Source organism: Scardinius erythrophthalmus, assembly GCF_964197995.2.
Source record: "Scardinius erythrophthalmus genome assembly, chromosome: 3".
Classification (NCBI taxonomy): Eukaryota; Metazoa; Chordata; class Actinopteri; order Cypriniformes; family Leuciscidae; genus Scardinius; species Scardinius erythrophthalmus.
Window position 1 is genome coordinate 7,629,907 of NC_138223.1, and position 23,812 is coordinate 7,653,718.

General features: G+C 42.3%; 1 protein-coding gene across 1 annotated transcript; it reads left to right on the forward strand.

Moving 5' to 3' along the window:
• Nucleotides 1-11,724: 11,724 nt before the first annotated feature.
• Nucleotides 11,725-13,011, forward strand: LOC308688908 (paraneoplastic antigen Ma1 homolog; the record flags this gene model as incomplete). Its single annotated transcript, XM_081362347.1, has 1 exon — nt 11,725-13,011. The coding sequence occupies one exon, from the start codon at nt 11,725-11,727 to the stop codon at nt 13,009-13,011; it is 1,287 nt and encodes a 428-aa protein (XP_081218473.1).
• Between the last annotated feature and the right edge of the window lie 10,801 nt (nt 13,012-23,812).

A 23,812-nucleotide genomic window follows, 5' to 3' on the forward strand; every position in this document is an offset into this window, starting at 1 on the left:
TTGTTGCAGCCTTATGCTTAAATTATTTTTCACATCAGTCTACACTAATGACAAAGCAGAAAACTGATTTGTTGATAACTTTGCAAATTTATTAAAAAGAAAGAAACAGAACAGAGCCAACATATTTGTATACATTGATCAGACATGTCTCTTTGTAACCTTTCTAAATAAAACAGTTCTAAATATAATTTCATATGTATTTTTCTATAAGGAAAAAACATTGTCTTAGAACAAACACTAAATTAAAAAAATACAGATGAAAGTTGTTGAAAAAAACTCATATAAAAGCAGAGGGAACTATGGAGTGCTGTGCTAACGTGAGTTGGTGATAGTGAAGAGCAACGGCAGTGTCGGAGTAATTAGTGGATTCATTGTAATGGGCCTGGTTTATAATCTTGCACTTGGAAACACTTTGGTGAGGACAACACTTGATGATCACTGGTGAACAGTTCTGTGTGGAACCTGCTTATCTCAAACAAGCCTAATAAGTGCCATCATGCATGATCTGGATAAATCATACATAAACTGGAGCCATTTTACCCTCAGAAATCCCCCAAAACACTACACTTATAGTGTTATATTAACCTTGGCATTAAATTGCTTGCATTTCTTACAGATTAAACAAACCAAGACACTATTTGGCTAATAATATTATAAGTGAATAAGTTTGTAATAAGAATATGACTTAAGAGTTCCACAGAAATGTTCCTAATCTGGCTCATGTCTTGACACAGACAAAAAGAAGTCCTGAGTTTATATTGTGCCATAATTAAACAAACAAATCCAGCATTTTGCAAACAAACTCAATCTGCTTTGCAAAGAAAAACTCGACTCGCAAACAAACAGAAAGCAATGTGCAGGTACAAAGGTCAATTTGAGCAAAAATGCAGTGGAGTAACAAATGTGTTTTACAAATATAAATAAATGAGCCAAGATAATATTTCACAAATAAATACAAACCAAATTGCATGTAACCTTTGAACAGATACCAAATATAGTGCATACAAATGCATATCTGTCTGTTATGATTGTGAGACACTTGGCTTTTTATGAGATCTCTCGGCTCGATTCTCTCATAAATGTGTCCAGGCAGATTTTCTCACAAATGCAGTTGAGCAACTTCTCCTGGAGAAGCGCTGATTTAAAACTTGTCTTTGCCAGCTGGAAAATGACCGGTGAACAAGCGTGTTTCTATCTTACTTTATCTATAATTAACCTTTTTAAAGTTTTCTTTTGCAAAATGTTTATTACATGTCTAGACAGATTAGCACTTAGTAGCAATTCACTCTCTCTATGATAGGGGAATCTATAAGCTGAAAGCTCTGCCATTATATGTTGCTTTTTTACATTTTTGTAAAGACGTTACATTTCCTGAATATTTACCTACATGCAATTTGTAAGATGTTTGTATTTGTGAAATAGGCTATCATCTTGGCTCATTTATTTATATTTGTAAAACACATTTGTTACTCCACTGCATAGACTGGTGTACTCACGGAACCGATCACAGCATTCAGCGGCAGGTAAGCTGGGCAGAGCACAGATTTAGGGCAGGACAGGGCAGAGCACAGATTTAGGGCAGGGCAGGGCAGAGCACAGATTCAGGGCAGGACAGGACAGGGCAGAGCACAGATTCAGGGCAGGACAGGGCAGAGCACAGATTTAGGGCAGGGCAGGGCAGAGCACAGATTCAGGGCAGGACAGGACAGGGCAGAGCACAGATTCAGGGCAGGACAGGGCAGAGCACAGATTCAGGGCAGTGCAGGGCAGAGCACAGATTCAGGGCAGGGCAGGGCAGTGCACAGATTTAGGGCAGGGCAGGGCAGAACACAGATTCAGGGCAGGGCAGGGCAGAGCACAGATGCAGGGCAGGGCAGGGCAGGGCAGAACACAGATTCAGGGCAGGGCAGGGCAGAGCACAGATTTAGGGCAGAGCAGGGCAGGGCAGGGCAGAGCACAGATTCAGGGCAGGGCAGGGCAGGGCAGAACACAGATTCAGGGCAGGACAGGGCAGAGCACAGATTCAGGGCAGGGCAGGGCAGAGCACAGATTTAGGGCAGGGCAGGGCAGGGCAGAGCACAGATTCAGGGCAGGGCAGGGCAGAGCACAGTTTCAGGGCAGGGCAGGGCAGAACACAGATTCAGGGCAGGACAGGGCAGGGCAGAGCACAGATTCAGGGCAGGGCAGGGCAGAGCACAGATTCAGGGCAGGGCAGGGCAGAGCACAGATTCAGGGCAGGGCAGGGCAGAACACAGATTCAGGGCAGGACAGGGCAGGGCAGAGCACAGATTCAGGACAGGGCAGGGCAGAGCACAGATTCAGGGCAGGGCAGGGCAGAGCACAGATGCAGGGCAGAGCACAGATTCAGGGCAGGGCAGGGCAGGGCAGAACACAGAACAGATTCAGGGCAGGGCAGGGCAGGGCAGAAGACACAGATTCAGGGCAGGGCAGGGCAGGGCAGAGCACAGATTCAGGGCAGGGCAGGGCAGGGCAGGGCAGGGCAGAGCACAGATTCAGGGCAGGGTAGGGCAGAGCACCGATTCAGGGCAGGGCAGGGCAGAGCACAGATTCAGGGCAGGGCAGGGCAGAGCACAGATTCAGGGCAGGGCAGAGCACAGATTCAGGGCAGGGCAGGGCAGAGCACAGATTCAGGGCAGGGCAGGGCAGAACACAGAACAGATTCAGGGCAGGGCAGGGCAGAAGACACAGATTCAGGGCAGGGCAGGGCAGGGCAGAGCACAGATTCAGGGCAGGGCAGGGCAGAGCAGAGCACAGATTCAGGGCAGGGCAGAGCACAGATTCAGGGCAGGGCAGGGCAGGGCAGAGCACAGATTCAGGGCAGGGCAGGGCAGGGCAGAGCACAGATTCAGGGCAGGGCAGGGCAGAGCAGAGCACAGATTCAGGGCAGGGCAGGGCAGAGCACAGATTCAGGGCAGGGCAGGGCAGGGCAGAGCACAGATTCAGGGCAGGGCAGGGCAGAGCACAGATTCAGGGCAGGGCAGGGCAGAGCACAGATTCAGGGCAGGGCAGGGAAGAGCACAGATTCAGGGCAGGGCAGAACACAGATTCAGGGCAGGGCAGGGCAGAGCACAGATTCAGGGCAGGGCAGGGCAGAGCACAGATTCAGGGCAGGGCAGGGCAGGGCAGAGCACAGATTCAGGGCAGGGCAGGGCAGGGCAGAGCACAGATTCAGGGCAGGGCAGGGAAGAGCACAGATTCAGGGCAGGGCAGAACACAGATTCAGGGCAGGGCAGGGCAGAGCACAGATTCAGGGCAGGGCAGGGCAGAGCACAGATTCAGGACAGGGCAGGGCAGAGCACAGATTCAGGGCAGTGCAGAGCACAGATTCAGGGCAGGGCAGGGCAGAGCACAGATTCAGGGCAGGGCAGGGCAGAGCACAGATTCAGGGCAGGGCAGAGCACAGATTCAGGGCAGGGCAGGGCAGAACACAGATTCAGGGCAGGGCAGGGCAGAGCACAGATTCAGGGCAGGGCAGGGCAGAGCACAGATTCAGGGCAGGGCAGGGCAGAGCACCGATTCAGGGCAGGGCAGAGCACAGATTCAGGGCAGGGCAGAACACAGATTCAGGGCAGGGCAGGGCAGAGCACCGATTCAGGGCAGGGCAGGGCAGAACACAGATTCAGGGCAGGGCAGGGCAGAGCACAGATTCAGGGCAGGGCAGGGCACAGATTCAGGGCAGGGCAGGGCAGAACACAGATTCAGGGCAGGGCAGTGCAGAGCACAGATTCAGGGCAGGGCAGTGCAGAGCACCGATTCAGGGCAGGGCAGTGCAGAGCACCGATTCAGGGCAGGGCAGAGCACAGATTCAGGGCAGGGCAGGGCAGAGCACAGATTCACGGCAGGGCAGGGCAGAGCACAGATTCAGGGCAGGGCAGAACACAGATTCAGGGCAGGGCAGGGCAGAGCACAGATTCAGGGAAGGGCAGGGCAGGGCAGGGCTTGGTGGTAGAGAGATCAGACACATACATATACAACGTTAATAATCTGTCAGAGGACAAAGGAAAGAAGAGAACTAGAAGTAGTGGTGCTAATCAGAGAGAAAGAGGGGACAGGTGTGGAAAGGCTGAGCGTGATGGCAACAGGTAATGAGGAACAGCTGAGTACAAGTGAGTGTATGTGTGTGTGTAAAAGGAGGGTGTGTGTGAGTGTGTGAATGAGACCAGCATAGGGAGAAAGAGAGAGAGAGAATACCAGACAGAATCAAGTAATTAGAAAGTGAAACAAGAACTGATTTTATCATGATGTTATATTCTGTCCTATATGTTTCTGAGGTCATTTACTTACGCACCCAAGGCTCTTAATGAAAATGAAAATGTGATCAGCAGTTATTATTTGAAAGAAAAGGAAAGTGAAGGCTCTTTATATTGGTGAAAAAGCAAGGACAGTCATCCTATTGAGATTAATGAGATACAAGTGCTTACTAGTGCTTTTGGACAACCAGTCACTGGCTATCGTTCTTCCATCCAACCAATCAGAAGTAGACAACAGTTCATATATAAAATAAAGCACTACAGAAAGTTTTGTTTTAAACCCTGTCCTACTGGAAGGTGAACATTAAGCCCGGTCTGAGGATCTATAAGCACTCTGGAATATATTTAACTGTGTATTATCTCTGTTTTGTTGCATTCATCTTTTCTTCCAACTCCGACCTGCATGATGATGCCACCACCATCCTTCACTGTTCACAATTAGGTTCACAAATGGGTTGCTGTGGATTGTAAACCAATGACAGACTTATGTTCAATAATATGTACATTAAATGAACAACTAATTGACTTCTGGTACCACTTTTTTGTTTATCTGGGCTTTTGATTGTCTCAATAAATTGGCCTGTCCTAAAGTCTGGAGTAAGTTGATCCGATTTTATGTGTATGCACATTTTTATTTTCACTTTCAGTTATGCAAGCTGTTATTGTCACACAAGCACTAAACTGAACGGAAACATCTGTGATTAAGATGGTCTAATAATAATAATAATAATAATAATGGTCTAATAATTAAGATCTTTTTAACTCGAAACAAAGCAAGACCCTTTCTCAGAAAAAGACACAGACCGTGCACTTCAGTAAATCTCCTTTGAATAGCAACTCTGATGCTTTGAATATTTAAATTTGTTGATTTCAATTAGATTTTAACTGTTCAAAGGAATTACAAGTTATTATTTTTTTACAGTCTATGGTGCAGACACGGAGTTTGCCTTTAACAGTGAAAACACGGAGTAAGTGTTTTAACTTATTTACAATACGTGTTTTATAATGTTATATTGTTTTATGATAATATTTGTGATGTGCAAATATCATAAAGTAGCCTATGTATTTATCCTCAAACTATCTTTTACTCTCGTTTGCCAGCACACCTAACATATAACGTTAACTGAAAAACAGAAGAACAACTCCACAAACTTATTGCGGACCGACAATGCACGTGAAATTGTCACTTTATTTCCTTATTTGGTGGACCAATTTTCTTAAAATTGGTAAGTAGCCTAATTCTTTCAGATTAAAGTATGCAAAATGTATTTATCAGATTTACTTTTGGTTGATGTTTGGATATGCTTTAAATGTATTGATTTTGCTATTTGTGTTTGCTAGGAGTATTTCTATGATGCACCAAGTAGCTAAGAGTAGCAGGCTGGGTGTTTAAAGACAGACTAGAACCTGGTGATGGTAAGATTTAACAGATAACATACATGTATGAGAGAATCATGGGCACAAACATAAAAAATAATCATAGCTTTGTTGCTATTTGGTAGATTTCCTGTGTTTCATAACACTCATTTTGAATTTGTCCAGTCAAATTATTTTACAAAAGTAAATCCTTTTTTTTTCTTTTTTTTTTTTCTTTTTTACTTAAAATGAGTTTTCAAACCTTTTCATGATTTGACAGGTATGATTTCTTGCTGTTTAATTTTAGACTCAACTGATTGGGAAAGCTGCCCATCACCTGCCCCCAACATCACAAAGCCACAACAACGGACCAAAGATTCTTCCGGCAGCTGACTATTTAGTGAGATTTCTTAAGGTGCGTGTCTTAATTTATTCTTAAAGGGATAGTTCACTTTGAAATTAAATTTTGGTATGTTTTAGCTTACCTCAAGGGCAAATTAGTACCATTTCTATTAGCCGTCTTACCTACAGTCTCTGTTCTGTGTAAACAATGAGTGACGTATACACGCGAGAGATCACTTCTGGCGCTTTCCGGCGCTTGCGCAGACTAAGCCAGAATGCGCACACACGTCACACACCAGGAAGCGCGTGCGCCCTCAGATCACTTGGACGTGGTTGTGTACAGTAGTAAAAACTATATAAATACTGTTCGTTTTCTCACACAAACCGCTCGTTTCGTGTCTTATGCCATCAATGTGTACTTACGATGGGGAATTGTTTAATTTGGACTCTGTGCATGCTCTTTGAGGTGGTGACCATTGACCTGCATTATACGACTGACAGACAAGAACGGTTTGACCTAAAAATATCAAAATTGAAACTACTGCGGAAACAAAGACACCTACATCTCGGATGCCCTTGAGGTAAGCTAAAACATACCAAAATTTAATTTGAGTGAACTATCCCTTTAAAGGGTTAGTTCACCCACAAATGGAAATTCTGCCATTAATTACTCACCCTCATGTAGTTCCAAGCATGTAATACTTCCTTTCATCTTCACAACACAAATGAAGATATTTTTAATGAAATTTGAGAGGTTCCTGTCCCTCCATTGACAGTCCACGCAACTACATTGACAGTCCACGCAACTTATAAAATATTAATTTCCAACATGCGTTCATGAGATAATTACAAGACATGCATGTTGTTAATGCGAGAGCAGATGTTGTTGTGTGATTGTGCATTGAAGATTAATATTTTGTAAATAAAGTTGAGTTAAAATTGTTGTAAAAAAAGTCATAAAATTGAGGTCAAACCACTGGAGTCACATGGATTACTTGTGATTTTCTTTATACCTTTCCGTGGCTTTGGAAGTGATAGTTGAATAGGCTGTCGATCAAGGGACAGAAATCTTAGATTTCATTAAAAATAACTTCATTAAGTGTTCCGAAGATGAGCAAAACTCTTACTGGTTTGGAACAACATAAGAGTGAATAATTAATGACAGAATACAAATTTTTTGGATGAATTAAGTCTTTAATTTACTTGTAAATCAGTAAATTCAAGTCTTAATCTAACCAAAATAGTTTCTTGTTTGAGTCACGAAAGTCTAAGATGGTTGAACTTTTTCCACCATAAACTTGCTGTATTTATAAAACACAAATTGTATTGATTGTAATTGGTCTGGTTTTGTGTTGTCTAGGGAACCAGCACTCCAGGATTTTTCGAGAAAGTTGGATCTGCACAGCTTTTCCTTCTCTGTGAAACAACTATGCACTGAACTTTACTGTTAGCAACTGGACACAACTAATCCACTCATATTCTGCAATTGTTTTGCATCTGCTGAATGTTGTTGACCCAAGCACTGCTGTACTGTTGCAAAGTCGAAGGTACTGAATCAACTTCACTGACACAGAGCTTACATTCACTGACTGTACAGGACTTGAGGTATTGCAGACCATTTGAATAAGCAGCTTTCATATAATTCTGGTGACAGAAATGCCTATATTGTGCCTTCATCATTTATTTTAAAAGTTAACCTATGTAAAGGGGCTTGTTAGTTAATAAAAAAACTAGTTTGTTAAAACAACTGCTTGCATTTTGCCTTTATTTTTAACTTTACAATGAACAGAATTCTACTATGATCCCAGACTGAGGTTACAATTTAACTTTCTGGATTGTTTTGAAATAAAGGTTTGAAAGAGTAATATAGAGTGATGTGTTTATTTCAAAGAGTTTATTTTACAGTTCTTTAAAGTGGCAGATGCAGAACACTAATAAGAAAAACTGTTAACTCCCTTGGTGTTTTTATTTGTAAAAATGTGTTTTATCAACACCAAGATGGTGTAATATTTGACTCCTATAAGGTTGAGAAGATTGTAATTTCCATTCTATAGGTCAACACCAGAACAGTGTAGAATTTTAACTGCTCCCAGCTCTGTAACAGTGTTGTTGTTCTCTGCATTGGTTGTAACACTGTGTCGGTGTTGCGAGAGGCAACACTTTTGAAAGTGTTGAACTAACACTTTGTGGGTGGTTCCCATATATACACTTTTAAAGTGTTGAAATTAACTCTATTGATGTTGATTTCCGGATTTCAAATTTACTGTGATGAAAGGCACTCTCATCTTTAGTGTGCTTTGCCATAATACTAAAATAGTTCAAATTGTAGAAAACTCTTCAGATTGTTCACTTGAACAGAAATATTTGCAGATACACATGCTGTTGAAACATTTATTTATTTTATTTTTCACCAAACAAGTCGGTGCAACATATGCACAGCAGATATATTTACATGGGACTGAACAAAAAAAAAAAAAAAAACAGTATACTGAAAAAGATTGAAGTGTTAACAGTTAACCATTGGTGTTTGGCCATAGCACATGTATTGGCCAATAGCTCATGTTGTGTCATTTTGAATGGCAGTGTTTTGAAATGGCAAACATGTGACTTTATGTCAGATTGCTGTGTCTTATGCAGAGAACTGTGTTCAGTGCATTTAAAAAGTGCCATTTTGAATTGCAAAATGTGTGTAAAGCAGAAAATGTTTTTAGACTTTTGGAGACTTGAGAAGAGGTTTTGCTCTCTGTGTGTCTGTCAGTTTAAATAACTGTGTTGTGCATGTAATTTGGAAATAACTGTAAACTAACCACCACTTCATACAGGAAACCCACTTCTACATCCTGTTCTTTAGGTCATCCTGTCCAAAAAGTAAGTGTGTGTGTGTGTGTGTGTGTGTGTGTGTGTGTGTGTGTGTGTGTATGTGTGTGTGTGTGTGTGTGTGTGTGTGTGTGTGTGTGTGCACAAAAGCACCATATCTTCACAATTATATTAAAATATTAATGAAGTTACCAATATGGTACTTTTGTTCATTTTACATATACATTTTATGATGTTTTTTTTTTCATACATGTAACACTTTTTCAAAATAAATTACATTTACATTTATTCATTTTTAGCAGACACTTTTATCCAAAGCGACTTACAAATGAGAACAATAGAAGCAGTTAAAACTAACACTGACAACAATATGCAAGTGCTATGACCCTTCTCAGTTTAATCTAACGCAGTAGGCTAAATGTTAATAATTTTTTTATAGAACAGAATAGAATAGAAGAGAAAGTGTTAGTAGTAAAATTATTTATCAGTTCATTATTACTGTCGGATGATTTAAACCTACTTAACTTTAAATCTCTGATATGCTTTTCTGAGCATCATGTTTTGGAGATCTGTAAGTTTGGATGTCGCTGATTGCATGGATGGGGCTTTATGCAGCTTCCAACAACAACAATGAAAATAAGACTGGAAGAAGTCATTATTTTGAGTGAAGAAAAAAAGAAGCCTATCAACAGTATTGTTGCAAAGGGCCGAATATGTTAATCATTCTTAATGGAAAATCATATCAGGGCTGCGTTCAGCCCCGACAAAACGTTGCACAACGTTTTTTAAACAGAAACGGTGATGCGTTGAACACACTGTTCTGATGACGCAAGAGTTGCAACTATGGCAGCCGAGAAGGCTATTCTTTGTATTCTTTGTGAAGAATTTTCGGAGCCTGATGAAGTCGGTATGATGAATATGTTTAATACTACAAAATATGCCCGATGTTACAGTTATGCACTTGCCGCCCAGAACAAAAGAAAACATCCCAATCGAGTGAAGGGATTTCTGAAACTGAAATGGAAGCACACATCTTACCTAATTCAGACTAAAACACATCTATTTAGCTTCACATACTGACTTTATTTGTAGTTCATACTGTTTTAATACCCTGTATTTTCTTTCTCATTTTTAGGAAAAGCACTTGTAGCACCCTGCTAAATTTATCTAATGTTTATTTTGTGTTCTGTTAACAAATACAGTATCTTGGAATATGGGCCAGTTCAATTGCCCTGGTGTGTAATACATTTTTTTGTATTATTACGCGTGTTAATTCAGTTATAAATAGAGATGTTAAAATATTATTTTTCTTTTGAGAGTAACCTTTGAACCTTCTGTCACTTTATTTCGTATTGGATGGCCAGGTGTCAGTTTCATTAGTTATCCAATCAGTTCCATCCATAGAGCAGTGTAACAGCCTACCGGATTGTTGAGGGGGTGGGACTAAAGACCGAGCGGAGAAAGTACGAGAAAAAAAGCCTGAGAGATCGCTGCGAGATAGCTGTAAGTTCTGTGTGATTTATACATTGCTGTTCATCGATGTTGAGAACCAGTGGGGTATTCTGCTTGAGTTTTGTGAAGGTGCAACACTGTTAAAACGGGAAAGTGAGTGTTAGCTTGGAGCTGTTTGAATCTACAACGGAGATTCGGATGAAGTGAAACTACTGCTTACTTAGCATGTGTGAACTGATAGCCACGTGTGAACTGCGAAGCGCATAGCCACGTGTGAACTGCCTAAAATCCAATTTGCCACCGAGTTCTGAGTGAGTATGTGAACTAAAATGAACTTGAAAAAGATATCATGAAGCTCATTCGTTTTTTTTGTGGACTGTTGGCTAGTGTGCATCAGAGACTGCCATCCATGTTGCTGCAATAGATGTGCTCGGGATTCGTGCTGCAGGCCAGAGATGTCTGTGTTTTTCACACAGACGGACAGAGTTTCAGGACGGGTTTTCTTCATCTTGTATCTCACCACTGGATCAAACGGTTTGAACCAGAATGGTCATGTAAATTTTTCTGTCACCGAGGAACTGTGAGTACAGACAATATTTTTTTTTCTCAACTGAGCTCCAACAAGCGCGCCAACGTTGTGGTGTCACTAAACTGAGACAGTTAGTAGAAAAACCCCGGGGTATTGTTAACTGTCATTTCATTTGAACATGAGAACATTTTGAAAGGTTAACTCACCAAGTTCTGAAGAAAATATATAAATACATTTTGAGTTTAACTTTAAGTCTTTGTGGTCTGATATTTAAGTGTGTGTGAGTGAAATGTGATTTGTGTGATTTCAGTTATTTATGTTTTTTCAAATAAGGGTTATAGTGGCTAAGTTAAATATATATGTGTATGGGAGTTTATGCTCACAGTGAAAACAAACGAACACAGTAACCAGGCCTCTCTACACTTTAGTAAGCGTTTCATGCCCGAAGTTTCAGTTGTTATATGTAAATCCTGATTTTAAATTCTAGTAACCTCTCACCAATTCGTTTCCCCATGCACATGATAAATCCTAAAAAAAATGGAATTGTGAGAAGGGTTACACGTGGGGGCTCGTCCGGGATTTTGTTTACTGTTGTTTTGTTTTGTGAGCATGTTATAAAAAATAAAATTAAAATAGGAAGTCAGTGCTAAATGAGGTAGCTTAAAAGCCCTATAGCCACTTATGTTTCAGAGATTTTTTTTTTTTTTTTTTTTTTTTTATTCTGTTTATCCGAAGCTATTAACATGGATCCAGAACAGATTTTCAAATGGTGTAAAGACAAATGTGTTGATGCAAGGAAAGCATTTGTGCTTAGTAAAGTTTCTCTTGATGTTACTGATGAGACTATGTATAGGGTACTGGATGAGGCTGAAGTTTTCGGTCCCTGTAAAATAAGAGGACAAATGTGTAGAACACTCCAATAAAAGCCAGTCAGTTTTAGTTGAAACTGTTAATGATATGACTAAGACTGACATACCTGAACAGTTACTAGCTGGAGATGAGTTTGGACCTTGGATAGTGAATGTTACTGACACCCAGACTGTTCCTGTAACTGATAAAGGAGACTTCCAGTCCAAGTTGCTGTTATTCTTAGCAAATGAAGGGAAGACACTAGCTGATGTCACTGGCTTACTTACCTCTGCTTCTGCCCCACCCAGCTCTTTACCCACTGCTCCACCCACCAATCCAGACCTGAACGCAACTCTGGTGAATGCCATCTCCTCATTAGTTGAAAAGTGTCAAGCCACGTCTGGCGATGGACCAGCCTATCGCAAGCTACGCATGTTCTCAGGTATGAAACCCACTCCACATGGAGAAGAGGAGTATGACGCTTGGGCGGAACAGACCACTCACATGTTGGATGAATGGCAGTGTTCTGATGTTGTCAAAAGACAGAGAGTAGCTGAGTGTCTTAAAGGGCCAGCAGCAGATATTGTCAGAGGTTTGAGAGTCACTAATCCCCAGGCCACTGCCAATGACTACCTTAAAGTCCTCGAAGCAGCTTTTGGAACCACAGACAGTGCAGCTGATCTCATGGTGAGGTTTCGTAATACTTTCCAGCAAGAAAGTGAGAAATTATCAGCTTACTTACTCAGATTAGACAAGCTATTGCATGCAGTCCATCGTAAAGGTGGAATTGAAGTGATTGACATGAACCGAACACGCATTGATCAAGTTGCTAGAGGCTCTCTGCCTCATGACCTCGTAGCCCTTCGCATAAGACTGACTTACAAACTCAAGCCTCCTCCCAGCTTTACTGAGTTGCTTCGGGATGTAAGAGAAGAAGAGGAGATGATCCTAGAAAGACCGAATGCAAAGAAGGTCACGTCTTTAGCTACTGGTAGACGAGCCGAGTGTGCTACAGCCTCAGTTGTACATGCACTGCCAGAGCCTGCGCCAGTCCCTGACGTAGCAGAGAAAGATCTTGCAATAGAGAATCTAAGGAAAGAATTTCAAGGTCTCAAGACTGATGTTGCATGTCTCCTTTCTGCCTCTGTGACTGCATCAGCCAGTGTGGCAGAGCACGTAGACCAGAACCCTAGCCAGAAAGCTACTGGAAACTCATATGCACGTGTGAAGGAGAGGGTTCCCAAACCTCAGTATCGTGTTGATGTCTTTTGCTACAAATGTGGTGAAGATGGTCATTTCCAGCGGGAGTGTCAAAATCCAGAAAATCTCAGAAAAGTGAACAAGCGCCTTTTGAAAATGAAACCGCCGACGGGAAACTTTCCAGGGGCTCGGTAGAGGAACGGCCTGATGCTCCGGATAGAATACGTTCCACAAGATGTGACACGCTACCAGAAAAGAAGGCTAACTTGCCAGAAGGTTTAGTAGGACCTAGCTCTATTGTCTCAGTACAAATTGAGGGCATTTACGCCAAAGCTTTACTTGATAGCGGGTCTCAAGTTACCTTACTGTATCGCTCCTTTTATGACAAATATCTGAAGCACCTGCCTTTGACCCCTATTGAGTGCCTTGAGATCTGAGGCCTCAGCGCAAAGGAGTATCCATATAATGGTTATATGTGCTTGAAGCTTGAGTTTACTGGAGATGTAGTTGGAGTAGCTGAGACTGTAGAAACACTTGTGCTTGTGTGTCCAGATCCGGTCATTACAGGGGATGTTTCCCTTGTGGTCGGCACAAACACCTCAATAGTTCGAAGACTGTTCCATTCATGCAAAACACATGGAGGAGACAATTTTCTCAACACCCTGTCTGTTCATCCAGTAATAAAAGTTGCTTATGAAAAGTTTCAGGAAACTTCTGACGACACAGCTGAAACAAAAAGAGGAACAGTCTGGTTTACACGAGACAAGCCTTTCACTCTGTCACCTGGCGGCGTTGCTACGGTTGTTGGTATTCCAAAGTTTACTGGTGGTCTCTCTTGCCAAGCTGTCCTTATAGACCATCCAGAGGTAGATTGTTTTCCTGAAGAGCTACTGGTCATGCCGGTGGTTGAAAAGTCCACTGCTGTTCACTGTCGTCGCATCACAGTCACTGTAAGAAATGTGTCAAGTCATAATGTGACATTAAAACGTGGAATTCCAATTGCTCATCTATTCCCTGTAGATGTAATAAATACAGTCAGTGAAAAGGAGGGCCCTAAGCTGCTCACACCTCAATTGTCCCCGTCTTCTTTCAACTTTGGTGACTCTCCTGTGCCTCCTGAGTGGAAGGAGCGACTTTGTCAATAGATGATGGAGAGAAAAGAGGTTTTCTCCTGCAGTGAGTTTGATGTGGGTTGTGCAAAGAGCACACAACACACCATTCGAGTGACAGATGATCGACCTTTCAGAGAACGTTCTAGACGTTTACCACCGGGTGATTTGGAGGACGTGAGGAAGCATCTGAATGATCTCAAAGAGGCCGGAATCATTTCAGAATCCAGAAGCCCATATGCTTCCCCAATAGTTGTGGTTCGCAAGAAAAATGGCACTATACGAATGTGGTGTGGACTATAGAACGTTAAACAGGAGAACGATTACGGACCAGTATACAGTCCCTCGTGTGGAAGATGCTTTGTCCTGCCTGGGTGGTAGCCAGTGGTTCAGTGTGCTTGACCTCAGAAGCGGCTATTATCAGATCCCTTTAGCTCCTGCTGATAAAGAAAAAACAGCTTTCACTTGCCCAGCAGGGTTCTATCAGTTTGAGCGGATGCCGCAGGGGATTTGTGGGGCTCCGGCCACATTTCAGCGAATTATGGAAAGGACTGTTGGTGATATGAACCTACTGGAAGTGCTTGTGTATCTGGATGACGTGATCATCTTCGGAAGAACGCTAGAGGAACACGAGCAGCGCCTTCTTAAAGTCCTTGACCGATTGAAGGAGGAAGGATTAAAGATATCGTTGGATAAATGTCAGTTCTGCTGCCCCTCTGTTACCTACCTTGGACACATTGTGTCTAGAGATGGCATTGCTACGGACCCGGCAAAGATTGAAGCAGTGAAATCATGGCCCCGCCCAGAAAACAATGCAGGGGGCGGCAGTGGCTCAGTGGTTCATGTAGATTGTCTACAAACCGGAAGGTTGGTGGTTCAATCCTCGGTTCCACCTGACCAAGTGTCGAGGTGTCCTTGAGCAAGACACCTAACCCCAGCTGCTCCCGACGTGCTGGATTGCCTTGCATGGCTGACACCGCCGTCGGTGTATGAATGAGTGAGTGAATGGGTGAATGTGAGGCAATATTGTAAAGCGCTTTGGTGGCCATTGGGTCTGTGAAAGCGCTATATAAATGCAGTCCATTTACCATTTACCATTTAAAACATTACTGCTCTTCATTCCTTCCTTGGCTTCTGTGGATATTACAGACGTTTTGTAAAGGATTTTTCCCGAGTCTGTTATCCACTCAATCATCTGCTTCAGGGCTGCATTGTATCTAGAAAGACAGGGAAAGGGGCAAAGAAAAATAAAGATATCAAAGAGCAGAGTAAAGCACAAGCAGCCACAGCAACAAAAGATTGGTACCATCCTTCTGAGAGTTTTGGAACTAGGTGGGATAAAGACTGTGAGAAAGCTTTTGAGGCTTTATAGAGAAGTCTTACAGAGGCGCCTGTGCTGGCAATCGCCAACCCAAAACTGTCATATGTGCTGCATGTCGATGCGAGCAGGGAAGGATTGGGAGTTGTCCTCTATCAGGATCAGGGAGAAGGTTTGCGTCCAGTTGCGTTTGTCAGCAGAAGCCTCTCTCCAACAGAAAAGAATTATCCCACACATAAGCTCGAGTTTCTGGCATTAAAATGGGCTGTTGTCAACAAGTTGCATGATTATCTCTATGGAGTCAAGTTTGAGGTTCACACTGATAACAATCCATTGACGTATATCTTAACTACAGCTAAATTGGACGCAACAGGGCATCGATGGTTGGCGGAATTGTCAACATATGATTTTAGTCTAAAGTATCGACCTGGAAAACAGAACGTGGATGCGGATGCATTGTCACGCCGCCCTCATGCAAATCAAAATGCTTCACATGAGAAGGAAACTCTGCTTGCCACCACAGTCCAAGCTGTCTGTCACATGTCTAAAGCCAGAGTACCTCACTGTCGCCAGTGCAGAGCTGTAGATCTCATGGGCTCATCTAAAGGTGCTGTGCCCAGAGCCTATTGTAACTTGTCATTTCTGAACACTAAGCAGTTGCCCAAATTGAGTGCAGCAGAAATCTCAAATTCTCAGCAGAAAGACCCATGCATTGGAGAAGTGTGGCGTGCTATAGTTCAGAAAAGTGCCAACCAAGCTAACAAAGAGAAACATCCTGATGTGTCATTGTTGTTAAAAGAGTGGGAGAAGCTAATAGTCAAAGACTCTGTGTTGTACAGAACAAGCCATCCACCAAACAAACTAGCTTGGCAGCAGCTGTTGCTCCCACAAGAGTTCAGAACAATTGTGCTCCAGTCATTGCATGACCAGTCGGGCCATTTGGGGGTTGACAAGACATACGGACTGATACGGGAAAGGTTTTACTGGCCTCGCATGAAAGTCCAGATTGAACAGTACTGTAAGAGCTGTCCAAGGTGTATTCAGAGGAAAACGCTGCCTAAAAGAGTTGCTGAGTTGTCGCATCTTAACAGTGATGGACCGATGGATCTCGTCTGCATGGATTTTCTGACGATTGAGCCTGACTCCAGAAATATCTGCAATGTGCTCGTAGTTACACGAGATATGCTCAAGCTTTTGCAACTAAAGATCAGAAAGCATCAACTGTCGCTAAGGTTCTGTGGGAACAATACTTTGTCCACTATGGTTTGCCAAAAAGGGTGCACTCAGATCAGGGCAGGGATTTCGAAAGTCGCCTTATCCATGAACTGTTAAGCATGCTTGGCATAAAGAAATCCCGAACCACTCCCTATCACCCTCAAGGTGACCCACAGCCTGAGCGTTTCAACAGGACTCTTCTTGACATGCTCGGAACGCTGGAAACGCAAGACAAAAGAAAATGGAGTAAGCACCTCAGTCATCTTGTACATGCGTACAATTGCACAGTGAATGAGTCCACAGGCTACTCTCCATATTTTCTAATGTTTGACTTTGGACGACAAGCCAGGCTGCCCATAGACGTGACATTCGGAGTTTCAAGTGACGGCACCTCCACAAAATCCTACTTGAGGTATGTCAAAAACATGAAACGTGAGCTTCAAGCCGCCTATCAGTTGGCTAGGAGTATGGCAGAGAAGAAGAATGAAGCGAACAAGCAACGCTATGATCAAAGAGTTCGTTTCTGTCCATTAGATTCCGGGGACAGGGTCTTGATCCGAAACCTTGGGTTACAGGGGAAACACAAGCTTGCTGATCGGTGGAAAGATACTCCTTACATTGTGGAGAGTCAACTGCCTGGTTTGCCTGTGTTCAAACTGAAGCCAGAGAGTGGACATGGATCTGAAAAGATACTACACCGAAATCACATTCTGCCAATCGGACAGGAAGTGCAGTTGCGGCCTGAGATGAACAAGGAGCCCTTAAAACAAAGCAGAGCCAGCAGACGGCTCAAAGCAAAGAGAAAAGGGAACTCTGATACTTCATGTTTACCAGCACCCGAACAGGATAAGATGGAGGCAACATCTGATTCTGAAGATGATGAGATGGGTGTATGGCATGACTATTATGTACCACAAACGCTGTCAGGACCAGAACCTCAAAACATTGATTACTGTGAGCCTTTTGATCTGGATTTGGATCTGGCTGTTTTGACAAGTAACTCAGAAATGGATGATGCAGTTGAAAAATCTGTCGTAGTGGAGGAGAATGACCATGTGGTACAAAATGTGACAGCAGAAAGTGTGCCACGAGAAAGAGACACTGAAATACAGATGTCAGATGTAGCTGAGAGACTTAACAGTGTAACAGAAAGCCATGACAAGACAACTCGGCCTCAGAGACTAAAGAAAGCTCCAACCAGACTAACTTATGACTTTTTAGGGATCCCAACGTCAGTGGCAGTTGGTACACATAGTGCTACTGTAGTTGAGATTAATGACCAGAAAGATTCTTTAGCCCTATCTCCTATTAAGAAATACAAAAGTTATTTTTACAAGTGGATAGGTTAAGGGGAATGTTTAATAATCTTCCTACCACAATCTTTTAAAGGGGTCATATAATGCCATTTTTGTACAAGCTAATATGATTCTTTAGGGTCTAAATTAAAAGTTTGTAATATACTTTAATTAAAAATTCTCATTAGTATTGTAAGAAAACACTAATTTTACCTGGTCAAAAACAGCTCTGTTTTCAGCACGCCGTTTCAGTGCATGTGTCTTTAAATGATAATGAGCTTTGCTCACCCCGCCCCTCTGTTCTGTGCGTACACCGTTTCTACACACAATAACCACGCGTTGTTCATTATAAACGTGGGATTATGAAATATATTGAGAATGTCGTACATAGAAAACATGCTGTAATGTACCCTGAGTATAAACCTTAGACGCATTCATCGTGAAGCCTGCAGCAAGGCTGGCAAATTTTGCAAAGATTAATATAAATACTAATATAAAGGTTAATAAAACATTACACTCACATCTTCTGGAGGTTCAGCAGGAGCACGTTGGTACCGATCCATTTTTTCTCGTTTGTAAAGCTGTCTGGTGTGAAATGATTCGCGCAAACATGAAAGCATGGACGATCGTGGGGAATCCCCATGAGGGAATCCCCGCGTCAATCCTTTGGGCATATCGCTTCAAAAACAAAACTCAGCCACTGCATCTTCAACGGCTCGGATTTAGGAATATCCAAATGACTGCTGTGTTCCTTATTACATCTAAGAACTGAACACCACAATCGCTTAGACGCCATTCTACTCCAGCATAACAACAATGGCGGACTACTATGACGGCTGTCACAGCTCGCTCAGGGCGGGTCTTGTGTTGAAACACGGCTGTCACTCACAATAGCGGGAGGGGCGTACGATCTTATGACGTCACAATATCGAACGGCTTGATTTCAGAGAGGGTCAAACATATAAGGAGATTAAAACAAAACCACTGGATGGATTTTTATCATGATAGGATGGTTGTGTACAGGCACTGCCAACAGACATTTCAGTGCAATCAACTTGTAAAAGTGCATGTACCATTATATGACCCCTTTAAGAAAATGTGTTTATTTTCCTTAAAGTGATTTACGGTTTTAGACATGTCATGAGGGCATGACCATTTTTCTTGTGGGGGGAGAATGTAGCACCCTGCTAAATTTATCTGTTTATTTTGTGTTCTGTTAACAAATACAGTATCTTGAAATATGGGCCAGTTCAATTGCCCTGGTGTGTAATACATTTTTTTGTATTATTACGCGTGTTAATTCAGTTATAAATAGAGATGTTAAAATATTATTTTTCTTTTGAGAGTAACCTTTGAACCTTCTGTCACTTTATTTCGTATTGGATGGCCAGGTGTCAGTTTCATTAGTTATCCAATCAGTTCCATCCATAGAGCAGTGTAACAGCCTACCGGATTGTTGAGGGGGTGGGACTAAAGACCGAGCGGAGAAAGTACGAGAAAAAAAGCCTGAGAGATCGCTGCGAGCTAGCTGTAAGTTCTGTGTGATTTATACATTGCTGTTCATCGATGTTGAGAACCAGTGGGGTATTCTGCTTGAGTTTTGTGAAGGTGCTACACTGTTAAAACGGGAAAGTGAGTGTTAGCTTGGAGCTGTTTGAATCTACAACGGAGATTCGGATGAAGTGAAACTACTGCTTACTTAGCATGTGTGAACTGATAGCCACGTGTGAACTGCGACGCGCATAGCCACGTGTGAACTGCCTGAAATCCAATTTGCCACCGAGTTCTGAGTGAGTATGTGAACTAAAATGAACTTGAAAAAGATATCATGAAGCTCATTCGTTTTTTTTGTGGACTGTTGGCTAGTGTGCATCAGAGACTGCCATCCATGTTGCTGCAATAGATGTGCTCGGGATTCGTGCTGCAGGCCAGAGATGTCTGTGTTTTTCACACAGACGGACAGAGTTTCAGGACGGGTTTTCTTCATCGTGTATCTCACCACTGGATCAAACGGTTTGAACCAGAATGGTCATGTAAATTTTTCTGTCACCGAGGAACTGTGAGTACAGACAATATTTTTTTTTCTCAACTGAGCTCCAACAAGCGCGCCAACGTTGTGGTGTCACTAAACTGAGACAGTTAGTAGAAAAACCCCGGGGTATTGTTAACTGTCATTTCATTTGAACATGAGAACATTTTGAAAGGTTAACTCACCAAGTTCTGAAGAAAATATATAAATACATTTTGAGTTTAACTTTAAGTCTTTGTGGTCTGATATTTAAGTGTGTGTGAGTGAAATGTGATTTGTGTGATTTCAGTTATTTATGTTTTTTCAAATAAGGGTTATAGTGGCTAAGTTAAATATATATGTGTATGGGAGTTTATGCTCACAGTGAAAACAAACGAACACAGTAACCAGGCCTCTCTACACTTTAGTAAGCGTTTCATGCCCGAAGTTTCAGTTGTTATATGTAAATCCTGATTTTAAATTCTAGTAACCTCTCACCAATTCGTTTCCCCATGCACATGATAAATCCTAAAAAAAAAATGGAATTGTGAGAAGGGTTACACACTTAATTACCATTGTTTTATTTCTATACCAAATGTCATGCACTTGCAATGAAGCTAAAAATACATCATTATGTTGATATCCTATATTTTTACAATAAAACTTACGACAAACATGTCTTCTAATATCCTCAGTTGTTGCGTATACCGAGCTGCATCGAACACATTTGTAAATTACTTGAACCCATTGTGCGAGTTCACTTTAATACCGCGTGCTTTATATACATGTTGCTGCTGATTGGACTGTAGTTCTGACACACCCACCAAACAAGAGAAAACATATCTCAAACCCCGTTGCACACCAGTACACGCCGTTGAACACGCACGCCACTGCCCCTGAACTCAGAACAAGACCAAAGGCTCTTTCGGCCAACCAACCAATCACTGGCAATCATTTTGCCATCCAACCAATCAGAAGCAGACAACGTTTACACAAAAATTCACTGAAACAATCACAGGAAGTCCTGGGGCACGTTCAAGTTCAAAACGGTGCTCAACGTTTTGCTACGGTTTCCGGGTTGAACGTCATGTTTCCTGGAAACGGCGTGCACCGATGTGCAACGGGGTTTGAGATACGTTTTCTCTTGTTTGGTGGGTGTGTCAGAACTGCAGTCCAATCAACAGCAACATGTATATAAAGCACGCGGTATTAAAGTGAACCCGCACAATGGGTTCGAGGAAAGTCATTTACAAATGTGTTCGATGCAGCTCGGCATACAACTGAGGATTTTAGAAGACATGTTTGTTGTAAGTTTTATTGTAAAAATATTGGATATCAACATAATGATGTAGTTGTTTATATTTTTAGCTTCATTGCAAGTGTATGACATACACATTTCTGTGAATGTGCTTCTGATTCATTAGTCGGTAACCGCAATTACCGGAATGGGATCAGACCAGATGACAAACGCATTCAATTTACAGATGGCCACACATGCTTACATTAAAAAGTGTATAGAAAAGTGTACAGCAGTTGAGCTGTGTGGTGTCGAAGCTTCGAAGATTTGAACAAGCTTATCCCCTATGTGGAAACACAACCTAAAGGGAAACGGGGAACAGACTGGAACTGTTACATCTGTCAGCTGCCATTTACCAACAGATGGCAGCCTAGTCCCTCACTGTTTCCATAGACTCTGTTATTCCCGGACTTCATTTCCCAGAACCCTCTGCTCATTATTAGTTTATCTGTGTCAGCTGTGTCTTGTTTCATTTGATCATCACCCTGTTTATTTAAATGCCTTTTGCCTTCATTCAGCTGACAGTTCGGTTCAGTTCAGTTCCTCTGTCAGCATTTTGAGCAGTTCCTGGTTTCTTTATATTTATTTGTTCCTGAGGTTGGGATTTCTTGTTCCCGTCTGCCTCAGTGGATTGTATTTGTGCTTGGGCTGATAACATGTGCTTGACCATCTGCCTGGTATGGACTATGACCTAAACTGTGTTTGTATTCTCACTCTTTCTGCTGAATGCGGTCTTGCCACCACAACCAAATCATTACAGGAACAGACACCGAATCTATAAAAACCCTGTTTTCCCAATAAATTTGTAGCACATTTGTGGGTAATCGGGAGAATTCCCGGTGGGCCGCTTAACTTTTGGGCCGGTCGAGGAATTTTTTTTTTTTTTTTTTTCACATTTCAATGTCACGTTAGTTACATAGGCTACACACGTTTCGCATTCTGACACCGCAGCGCGCAGCATCTGCATGGGTTGTACCATGTGAGGGAGTTCTCCCCTCCCCTCCTATAGATTTGTTTGGGTCCATAGTCCGTCTTTTCCAGGCGGGAAGGAAGTCGACCGGAAGTTGAAGCCGGCCGCGTGCCACCATCTTGTAGCAAAACTTCACCTGCAGTTAACATCCCATTGACTCCCATTCATTTTGGCGTCACTTTGACAGCGAATAACTTTACATCTGAGGCGTTTGAAGACTCCATTTGTCCATTATTTATTTCTAAAGAAACACGACAATGTATAAAATGCTCCATTACCTTGTAGCTTATGTTATGGCCCCGTAGAAGCAGTTTTTGTAAAAGTAGGCTAACGATTGCGTCATAACCAAGCGACTCTTTGTCGCACATTAGAGAGATTACCGTATGGACGTGAAGAGAAGCTCGCAGGCAATCGGGGGGACGTAGAGGCAAAATGACAATATAATTAATCAGAATACCTAGCAAAAGTTGCTCCTGCTCCAAGCTCATGGACAATTCCTACTCACACTCTCCGTCTCTGCAAGATTCGGAAGGGAATGATTCAGATTTCTCTTGGCACAGCTACTAGAAGACAGACGGGTTGCTCACGTGGTCCGTAACGCTTTGCTCGGTTTGAGTCTGCGCGTCAGGAAAGGAAGTGCTAAGAAATCGCTAAAAATGGGCTTCACTTGTCTCAATTGAGTTCCAATGGGGTCGCTGTGTCCATTTCTTTTACTGTCTATGGTCTTTTCCAAAACGTTTTCTCAGGTGAAGGCTACCGCGGCACCGCCGGCGCCTACCGATAGCTGGGCCGGCCCTACCGTAACACGTCAGGGAGGATGGATGGGAGGAAGAGGCCAGGAGGTATGGAAGCTTTTTTTAAGCCACAGAATAAAACATTTTATAAGATAATTGCGGCTTTTTATCTCACAATTGCGAGTTTACATCTCGCAATTCTGACTTTATTTCTCAGAATTGCGAGATATAAAGTCAAAATTGCGTGAAATAAAGTCGCAATTGCGTGTTATAAAGTCAGAATTGCGTGATATAAAGTCGCAATTGTGTGTTATAAAGTCAGAATTGCGAGATATAAATTCAGAATTGTGTGAAATAAAGTCGCAATTGCTTATAAAGTCAGAGCTGCAAGATATTTAGTCAGAATTGTGTGAAATAGTCGCAATTGTGTGTTATAAATTCAGAATTGTGTGAAATAAAGTCGCAATTGCTTATAAAGTCAGAACAGCAAGATAGCCTATATAGTCAGAATTGTGTGAAATAAAGTCAGAATTGTGTGTTATAAAGTCAGAACTGCGTGAAATAAAGTTGCAGTTGCTTATAAAGTCAGAACTGCAAGATATAGAGTCAGAATTGTGATATAAAGTCGCATTATAAAGTCAGAATTGCGAAATATAAAGTCAGAATTGTGTGAAATAAAGTCGTAATTGCTTCTTATAAAGTCTAAGTGAATTATTTAACTTTTACATTATTTGTTAACCCATGGTATTAATACAAACTACACAATAGTAAGAGCTGAACTGTTGCTTCATTTATCCAATTTAGAAAAAGTGCTAATTTGGAATTCCACCTTGGAAAAAGTGGGCCGGTCTTGGGCCTGAAACTCCCGGGCTGAAAAGTGGCCCCACTCCGGCCCTGGCCCACAGGGTCATTTCTGAAACATGAAATGCCTCCCCGCTTTCCTAGTGAATATCAACCCAATGCACCAGTGTGTTCGGAATATTCAGTGCATGACTGTGTCTCACGGGGCAGTGTGGTTTTGATCCAAAAGACGATGTGTGAAGCAGAACG